The 10,490-nt window shown below is 35.8% G+C and overlaps 1 protein-coding gene across 1 annotated transcript in view; it reads left to right on the top strand.

Annotated features, from left to right (window-relative positions):
• Nucleotides 1-354: 354 nt before the first annotated feature.
• atp2c1 (ATPase secretory pathway Ca2+ transporting 1) overlaps nt 355-10,490 on the top strand; it is a 41,604-nt gene continuing 31,468 nt past the window's right edge. The window contains exons 1-2 of the mRNA XM_067409790.1: nt 355-437; nt 10,355-10,459. Coding sequence (XP_067265891.1) covers nt 414-437; nt 10,355-10,459 — 129 coding nt within the window. The 5' untranslated portion in view covers nt 355-413. The remainder of the gene's footprint in view (nt 438-10,354; nt 10,460-10,490) is intronic.

Here is a 10,490-nt window from a genome sequence, read left to right as displayed (position 1 = left end):
GTAAAAAAAAAATTTCATCATTTGTCTTCTTTACACTGTTAGAAAGTCATTTTCAGATCCCAAAACCGATGTGTTATTTATAGCGCTGTTTTTTTAAAAAGAGAGAACTGTATTATATTAAAAATGTAGAGATAAAGAAGCTGTCACGCCCTTGTTATATATACTTTGTTATAATATTGGCAGAGGCTTACGCCTAGTGCAAATAGTCATTCTCTATATAATTATAATTTATTTCTAAGAATGCATTTACGCCATTGTATCCAACGGCTTATCTTTCCTGGAAATTATTTGACTTGCGAACAATTTATTGACAGTTCCCAAGTCTCTTTCCGTCGCCCCGCCCCCTTTTTGCGTGCCCTGCGCAATGACGCCATCAGCGGCCGTCAGACAGATTCGACGAAAGCTCACGGAAGATGCAAAAGAAAAAGGACCCGCTGGTAAGTTTCAAGAAAAGGCATTTTTCCTTTATCTGAAATCCATTGCCGGCTTTATAGCGCTTTAAAATACCCGCTGAGAGGCTCAGACAAAGCCCCGTTTGTTTAGACGTTGTTCCACACTATGTTGTGTGTAAATGTATGCCATGAAACACAGATAAAACATAATTAGAAGCCCGTTGGTGTGATTTAAACATTAGCGGAAAGCTTGTTGTCGCCGCTCGCGCTCGGCGAGCGACCGTCATTCAAATTAACGGCTTCAGCTGAAAGCAACGTAAATCGGCTGGAAAAGCGACGGGATAAGGTTTAAGGTCAGCCGTCATGTGCTGTGCTGTCAATGTCCAGCCAAAATAACTAGTTAACCGTGTCTCGCGTGACATGTATTAGTGTTCTAGATGACTTCAGTAGGTTTTACTTAAGCGCATTTGCGGTTGAGGACGCTTGAAACTTTAGTTGAGAGTGAGAATAAGTGATACACCCAGACTTTGTAGTGGGTATGGATTGAATTTATTTATTTTGATCGTATGTAACACGTATATCTTGAAGTAGAGCATTGAAAAATATTGATTTCATCCGGTTTGATCTGACGTACATGCGCGCACACTTCATAGTTCCACCCTGTCAAATGTGTCTTTGTTTTTTCAGCTGTTATGTACAGCTACATCTATTATCTGTAGCTAAACATACGCAACAAAGCAGGAACTGTTGTATTCTTTTGTGAAATAGGCCTCGGAGTAACCATATAAGCATCACATGAGTAGTAAACTGCATCCCTGCCAACCTGCTGTCGTTCTCTGGCTAATGCAGTGTGTAAAGTTCATTGCCACTGTGTGGTGTGCTCGACTAGAGCTTTTTGCAAGCATGGGTGCGCCAATGACAACAAACCTGGAATAACTGGGGTGACAGAGTCCAGTTCATGGTGCCCTGACATAGAGAATGCATACATGTATGCTGGTGCCTACCTAGACCGCACGTTTGGGCATTGCAGTCAAGTTCAAGATTTTGAAACATAAAATAAGTCAAAGAGGTTTATCTCGCTGTCATTGAATGCAATACGTGTCGTAATTTGCAGACAATGACATGCATGTTGCAATAGTAAGTGCATTCTGATTTATAGCATTGTTGCCACAGACACGTCAGCTTAGACTGTCAACATATTTCTGTCCTTTGAGTTTTCTGATGTGCCTGCAGTGAAACAGAAAACCAGTGAAGTGTCACATGACTAGTTAATGCGAGCCACTAGTTATAATAATAGGCAATAATAATTTTCTTTAAAGGGTTAGTTCACCCAAAAATTAAAAATTCTGTCATTTATTACTCACCCTCATGCCGTTCCACATCTGTAAGGCCTTCGTTAATCTTTGGAACACAAAATAAGATATTTTAGTTGAAAACCGAGGCCTGCATAGGGAGCAATGACATTTCCTTTCTCAAGATCCATAAAGGTACTAAAAACACATCTAAATCACTTCATGTGAGTACAGTGGTTCAATATTAAAATTATAAAGTGACAAGAATATTTTTGGTGCACCAAAAAAAACTAAATAACGACTTATTTAGTGATGGTCGATTTCAAAACACTGCTTCAGGAAGCTTCAGAGCATAATGAATCAGCGTGTCTATTCAGATGTTCGGAACGCCCAAGTCCGGTGATTTTAGCAGTTTGACATGCGATCTGAATCATGATTCGATACGCTTATTCATTATTCTCCGAAGCTTCCTGAAGCAGTGTTTTGAAATCGACCATCACTATATAAGTAGTTTTTTTTTTTTTTTTTTTGTGCACCAAAAATATTTTCGTCGCTTTATAATATTAATATTGAACCACTGTACTCACATGAACAGATTTAGATGTGTTTTTAGTACCTTTATGGATCTTGAGAGAAGAAATGTCATTGCTCCCTATGCAGGCCTCACTGAGCCATCAGATTTCAACTAAAATATCTTAATTTGTGTTGAACTAACCCTTTAAATCCATAGAGAGATTGTTTTTTGGCAATAACATAAAATAAACAGACCTTATGTGCAGTATGAGATGTGATTTCATTGTGATTTTGACTTCACTTTTAGGCTTGTGCAGATACAATGATATATTGCAATTTTTTGTTCTCAAATTGCATCAGTGCTTTTGTATTATTTTTTTCCTTTTTTTTTTTTGAGTTTGTGTTAATTTAATTGTGTGGTTAGAGACTAAGTGAACCGGGTTTGTTTGAAGTTCATTCTCTCCATTTGGCACAGTTTTAATCCCAAGTATCGCGGGTTAATTATGAAAAATCATATTAATGCTTGTTTATGTGTGTATCGCATTGTTTTTGCTTGAAATCACGTTTGTAATTTTGTGATTCATCTCAGAGCTGGTTAGTTAGTTTAGACATTGAATAGGTCGAGATCGTGATTTCTGAAAAGCGGGTGGTCAGTGTTGCGATCTACAGGCCGAAGTAATACCCAATAGTTCTGTGCATTGAACATATTACAGAAAGATATGTTTGTGTATGATTGAGGAGGTGAAGGAGAGTTTAGTAGGTGTCTGACTGTTCACCCCTTGGATGATGAGAAGGGTATATTTGCTCTTTCCATGTGTGTGTTATGGGATTTGCATGTGTGAAGAGGACTGCCTCATTGCACTGGATTTCCCTCTCTACCGCTGCCCTGTCCACTGTTTCTCTCTGTTTTTCGCAGTACTTGTGGACTGACATCTCTATGCTATCTAATAGTTCCAGAGAGCCTCCGCCTGCAGGCACTGTCAGGACAGCCAGGAGGAAGATTATAAACTGCTCTCTGTCCCAGCAGCCCCTGCTCCATCTATATATAACTATGCAGTGCATTTAACTTCCTGTGCAGCTCCCATTAACTTTAGGAGACAGATAGAAGATTAAGAAGTATCTGGAAGAGTGTGGTGTGGTCACTGTTTTTCTTTTCTTTTTTGGTCACTGGTTGTTTTATACCCTAACCCAGTCTTCAGAAATGCAGAACTTTAAGAAAATTTGTCAATACATTTGTGAAATTAATTGGGGACTAAGACAGTTGATATAGTATGTGTTTCAGTATAACATTGTGATGCAATCCTGAAAGTTTTAGTTTGGTATTTTCACAAGTGGAATCAATCTTTCGATTTTCCCACCACTGCACAGTCAGTGCTTGGATATTTGGTCTCTTGTTTACCTTGGTTTTGGAGAAAAAAAGATTTTCTTTCTCTGTGGGAAGCTCTGTTCTTGTTTCAACAACACTCTTCTCAGAGAACACTTTCAAAGATAACAATAGTGCTTTTTGTTTTCGCTGAACTGTATGATCTCTCAGCCTGGACTTATTCCATTGTAAATGATAATCTTTTATTTGTTCTTATCCTGAATTCAACTCCTGCTTTGTAAACATGGAATCGAGGTATTACTCCTTTTAATTTGGTCACTAACACCCCAAATAGACCTCTTTCTCAAGATAAGTTTTATTTTCATTAGTTGTGCTTACTAAGGCATTATCACCACTGTTCATACTTATTAGTAGGGTGTGTCGGTACTATCATATCTATCACATTTCTGTTTTTCATAATATTCCATCAGTACTTAAAGGGATAGCTTACTTAAATGTCTTTCCAAATCTTTGACCTTTTTTTTTTTTTTTTTTTCTTCAGTGAAACACAAAATGAAATATTTCTGATGACGACTGAGTTATATTATATGAATGAAAAACACTGAGACATTTCTCAAAATATCTTTATTTATGTTCCACTGAAGAAAGTAAGTCATACAGGTAAGGATGACATGAGGGTGAGTAAATCACAATTTCATTTTTGGGTGACCTATCCCTTTAAAGGGTTAGTTCACCCAAAAATAAAATTTCTCTCATTAATTACTCACCCTCTTGTCGTTTCAAACTCGTAAGACCTTAGTTCATCTTCAGAACACAAACAAAGATATTTTAGATGAAATCTGAGAGTTTTTTTTATTTTTTTTATCTCCCATATAAAGCAATGAAATTACCACATTCAAGTTCCAGAAAAATAGAAAAGACATTGTTAAAATAGTCAACGTGACTACAGTGGGTTCAATGTTAATGTTATGAAGCGAAGAGAATAATTTTTGTGTGCAAAAACAAAACAAAAAAATTACTTTATTCAACAATTTCTTCTCTACCCTGTCATTCTCTTACGCAGTTTACATTGAAGACACATTGAAGAGCTTCCGGTTTCTACATCAGAATGCCGATTCCATATTGGCTGCCTCCTGTGACGGCATCACACGCATGCGTCGTGGTGCTCACGTGAACGGCGTTGGCCAATGCTAAGTCAGTGTTCTTATGTAGAACCTGGAAGCGCTGCACTGTGTTAATCACGTCAACAGCGTAGAATGACAGGGTAGAGAAGAAATTCATTATTTTTGTTTTGTTTTTATGCACAAAAGTATTCTCGTTGCTTCATAACATCAAGGTTGAACCACTGTAATCACTATTAGTAAAGACTATTTTAACATTGTCTTTACTACCTTTATGGGCCTTAAATGTGGTAATTTCATTGCTTTCTATGGGAGATGATAATCCTCTTGGATTTCATCAAAATTCTTAATTTGTGTTCTGAAGATGAATGAAGGTCTAACAGGTTTGGAACAATGAGGGTGAGTAATTAATGACAGAAATTTCATTTTTGGGTTAACTAACCCTATAAGATCTTTGTTTAGCCCTTTTAAGCCACTTCAGAGCAAATACAAATAAAATAGATTAAATAGTAATTTTTTTTTTCTTTTTTTACCAGTTAGAAAAACCATCCTCATGATCATTTCTAAACAATATTTAGCTACATATAGGCTATTTTTGTAAAATGCCACACATGAAAATATTTTGAGTGATTTATATTTTATTGGATTGGATTGTTTATTTCTACATCTGAAGTAATTGTTTTATTTTATTGACACAAATCCAAATTTAGAATTTTTTGGGAAAAATATCTTATTTTAAATTTTAAAATAATATAACTTATAAGTTGCTGGCATGGTGTTAAAAAAACAAAATCTATATGGTCTATGGTTAATTTTTTTATTTATTTTTTTATTCATAGTATTCAATATATTTTAAATGTTCCGTGTATCGCCCACACCCCACCCTACTTCTGTTCAGTTTTGTACATGGCAAGAGAGAAACAAATTCAGTGCGCTCTCTCTCTCGCTCTCGCTCTCTCTCTCTCTCTCTCTCTCGCTCTCTCTCACTCATAGATACGTGTACAACATTTTCACAAACTGAAGGACTCAGATTATTGAAATGTGTTGAAGGTCAGTCCACATTGTTCCTCAGTACAACGCAAGGGATAAATGTCTCTCCTCCCCTTGACTTTTGACTATCAAAAGTCCAAGAATTTCCATAGACAAAAATGAAAATCCAAGAAATAGAGGTGTGACTATTCAAAGACATTTTAGTGCTTATTTGTGTTCTGGTTTGTTTAGGAGCATTGTGTAAGGCTCAACTTGTCAGATGGAGGATGGAAAGTGAGGTTTGTTTAGGGCATGGCTGGGGCTTTTATCAGTGTTTTTAGTGAACAGCATTTTTCCTTCTCCTTTTTGTGTACTAAGCATTTCTTAACAGATTCTTTTCATACCACATATGTAAGCTCCTACCCTAGAACAGTTAAAAAGGTGAAGAGAGGTTGATCGAAGAGAGTGCGGTTTCAACTCCGTGGAGGCTCTGCTAGAGTGAACGTGACCTTGTGCCTCTCGGCGGACTGCAGACGATCAGTCTCGATCATCTAATGGAGAACGCTGAGAGAGCAGTTTGTTCTGTGTCTGTATGGCCTTGAACCTGCGCTTGGCCCAATTCTGTCAGAGGGAGAACCAAGCACAGTTTGTAATTGAGACCCAGATAGGGGGCCCGGGAGACGCAAAAACAATTAAAGCTTGATTTATTTATTTATTTTCGATATGTGTCGCCAGCTGAGTGAGAAGCTTATCTCGCTTTCGATATCACACTTGTTAGTAACTGATTTAGAGCTTTACTATTACAACGTTGTAATTGTAGAGAAAAAGTGTCAGTCAAATAACACATCTCAGTTATAATAGAGCCACGTCATATTCCTGAAACAGGTTAGACTATAGAACACTGAGATATTTTGAGCTATTATTACATCTCTGAAAATGTTAAAGTTTGTTAAGAGTTTTTCAGTAGAATGTTACAGCTTTTGTTTTTCATACAAAGAAAGTAGATGGACAAAATCTACCAGAAAACAGTCTATACAACTTGTATGTGTATTTCTAGTCTTCTGAAACTATACATTCCTGTGTTCAAGGAACCAGTTTGCTTTTTTCAAACTCGCCTACATTACAAATTACAAAACATGCAAGATTCAATGGTGTTTAATGATGTCAAACCTGGCATGTTTCTTAATGGCCTAATTTTTCAAAAGTTTGGGTCAGTAAGATTTTTTTTTTTTTTTACAAAGAAATTAATACTTTTATTCAGCAAGGACACATTAAATTGGTCAAAGTTGACAAACTGATCTTTCAAATATATATATTTCAAATAAATACTGTTCATTTGAAATTTCTATTAATCAAAGAATCCTATAAAAATATTTAAGTATTAACCACAAAAATACTGATACTTTTTTTTTTTTTTTTTTTTACATGTAAAATGCATTTTCATTATTCATAAACTTGATTTTGAAATAAATTATCTGCTTTCCCAAAAGTAGTTTTCACTATCGTCAGTGACAACAGACTATGATCAAGTTTCATGGTGTTTCTGAGAAGGGATGCATTTTATACAAGTAGCCTGTTTGCATGGTATCAAGAGCTGTCACTAATGATTATTTTGGAATCGATTAATCAGCCGATTATTTATTAATCGAGTAATTAGATTTAAAAAAAATAAAATAAAAAAATTTGATAATAAAAATAGACACAAGTGAACAATAACCATTACAATGAATTAAAATACATGGTTATAAAAACAAGGAAGCGATAATAATTGGTTTAAATAAAGTATCAAAAGCAAGTAATCATGTGGTTTTATTGAACAACACACTTAAAATATGTAATGTATGTAATATACATAATATAAACATTTAACTTATGTACATTACATATTTTGACAAATGTCTGCAGAGGTCGCCAACGGCCTGTGATTGTTGTTGTTACACTTTACAGCATGATAAAATCCTTGTTCATTATTGGCCAAACAACATTTAATTCAAATGAACACTTCTTTACGATATAAATGGTACAGCTACTGTCATTTATTGTACAAGAACATGTGGACAGGCACCAAAACATGTAAAATCAGAGCAAGGGTTTAAACTTTTATTTTGAAATGATGATGAACACCAGTTTGCATATTTACAAACATATTGATGTATTTTCCTGTGTAGAAATGATTTGCATTACAAATCTGGTGAAATAGCTCAAGTTGCGTACCCAGATGAACGTTATAAGCAACACTAATTATGCAGAGATGGAATGTCACACTTCACCCTGAAACCCATATTTATTTAACTGAATCCCAGCCTTTGTGATTTCACAATTGCAGCACTATGTTATATTATGATTTTTTTAAATGGTTTTAATAAATATTGTGCAGCCTTTGAAAATGGTCTATTAAAAATGGTCTATCCATGGATTCTCGTCCATGCAACGCTCCACTTCCAGTATTTTGCTGGTTAATCACCACGGGCAAATTGCAGTCTGTGAATTTTTTTTTAGAATCGAGTAATCTAATTTAATCGAAGAATCATTAAAACCATAGTACCATCATTTTTAAAATTGACCCGGATAGCTCAGATAGCAAATTCATTCATTAGTATAAAGCATCTGTTCAGAGCGAGGTGAGAACGAGGGATTGGTTCATCCAGGTTTAAGCTGTTGCCACTCTTAATTATGGGAATCCGCTCAGGCTCAGACTCACTTGATCTTCAGTAAGATACTTTTATCTGAATGCTGGACCTGCCGAGTGAAAGTGTAGGAAGAATGATGTGTAACACTTCAAGATGCTAAGCTGATGTATAAGGCGCTGTAAGATTCATGCTGGATCTGATGCTTAAGGTGATACGGACTATAAAAGGTAGCCCTGATTTTTATTACTCTTAAGATCTCGTCTCTTGTCTTCTTCTCTGTCGTCCTTTACAAGGGTTTCACTCTGAATAATACCTGCCAATTACATTTACATTTTTTCATTTAGCAGATGCTTTTATCTAAAGTGACTTACAATGACATCCATCCTGAGGGGAACTCTCCTAAAAGTTCACTCTCAGAGAGTGTTTAGAATACGCTCTGAGCATATTGTCTGTCTGGTCTGTTTTGCAGTCGTGTCCTGAAATCTAGTGACAACAGGATTTTGTTTCGATTTACATTTTGTGCTTAAAAATGTAAACAACCATCTGGGGTGTTTTGTTCTTTCCATTGTTACCTAGTTTGTTTAAAGCATAGCACTCTGGTGTAAAGTCTCTGAACATTTAACCTTGGGTAATTCCGAATGACCCATCTACATTTCATTAACTTTACCTCTATTCATTTACCAATCACAAGTTATAGTGAATGTAAATAATTGGTCATAGGGAAGTTGAAACTTCCTAAAATTAGACAACAAGAATGTAGTTTGACTCTGGCCAGTGGCCACTATTAAAATTACCAATGCTCATACTTAAGAAGAAGCGTGTTGTTTTATGAGCAATCCACAAATGCCACAGACTTGCACTACCGTTTAAAATGCTGAGGTTGGTAAGATATTTTTAATGTTTTTGAAAGTAGTCTGCTCACCAAGGGTGCATATATTTGAATACATTTAAATATTTAAAAGTATTATTAATAATAAAAGAACATACTGATCTCAAACTTATGAACCAGTGTACATTGAACAAGGAAAAATGGTGCTGTCTTTTGACTTGAGTCAGTAAGTAACCACTCAGAGCACCTTAGCAACCAACTGCGACCACAAGTTTTGCATTGCTTGCTCATGTTTTCATCAGATTATTACTATATTTAGCCTTTGTGGTTTACATCTGTCTGTTGTGTACTGAATCACCCTTTTTATGTTTGCTTGATATAGAGGTATATATTTTTTAATCGATTCTCATTTTGATGAACCAATATCAATTGTAAAACCCCAGTAATTAATATTTTAGTCAGTTTAGTCAATTAGTCGGCTGATGAATAACAAAACTTTGTAGCGCAACTCCCATCCAATAAATCGCAATAAGCTCTTTGCGTGTTTTCATCAGAATATTTTAAAATCTATTTTATTTCGCCTGCGTGGTTTACATGTTACTGTTTTTTTGTGTGTACTGAATCACCCTTTGTATGTTGTATGTGAGTTTGAGTGGCAGTGTAACAAAAAGATTTCTGGTTAACTGACCAGATCAATATGCAACAAAGCAAATGTAGGATAGGATATTGCAAGGATGTTCATCTAGTGCTCTTTGTGAGGCTGAACATGATGTTCATGGCCATCTAGATTTTAATGTCATTCTCTTCCCTAATGCGCTCCAATCCATCTGTTGGGCTCCATTATTGCTGTCGGATGATCTTCCTCCAGTCAGACTGAGGCACATCTGTGGCTTGCTCTAATGGTGCTTTTGTAGCTGAAAGTATGCAATTTGAGAACGTATCAGATGATTTTTAAGGAAGTCACTTGCTGGTCAGAATGGTCCATGTGTTTTGCCTAGATTTGTTTATTGTTTCCATGTGCAGCACTGAAGGGGTCAAAGTTTCTTCTGGGCCTGTAATCCTTTTGTACATTGCACTCACGTTTTTTGAGAAGAGATTAGTTTATGATGGCATTAGCTTTGGTAATGCTTTGATGTGGATTACCTCTAAAGTTTGAACCTTTTTAAGTATTTTCTCTGTGTGATCACATGGGTTATCAATTTTAGATGCTAACTTCCTCCCCTGTTTATGTTGAGTTTTAATCTGTTTAAAATAAATTTCTTTATTTTTGTTTATTTTTTTCAGCTTGCCGAGTGTCAACCCCCCTGTGAAAATGAGACCATGGTTCCAGTACTGACTTCAAAAAAAGCCAGTGAATTACCTGTGAACGAGGTTGCCTGTGCACTGCAGGTATATTCATGTCGTACATTATTTTATCTTT

The sequence above is a fragment of the Chanodichthys erythropterus genome, chromosome 2 (genome assembly GCF_024489055.1).
Source record: "Chanodichthys erythropterus isolate Z2021 chromosome 2, ASM2448905v1, whole genome shotgun sequence".
Lineage (NCBI taxonomy): Eukaryota > Metazoa > Chordata > Actinopteri > Cypriniformes > Xenocyprididae > Chanodichthys > Chanodichthys erythropterus.
This window is presented reverse-complemented; position numbering and strand designations above follow the sequence as displayed.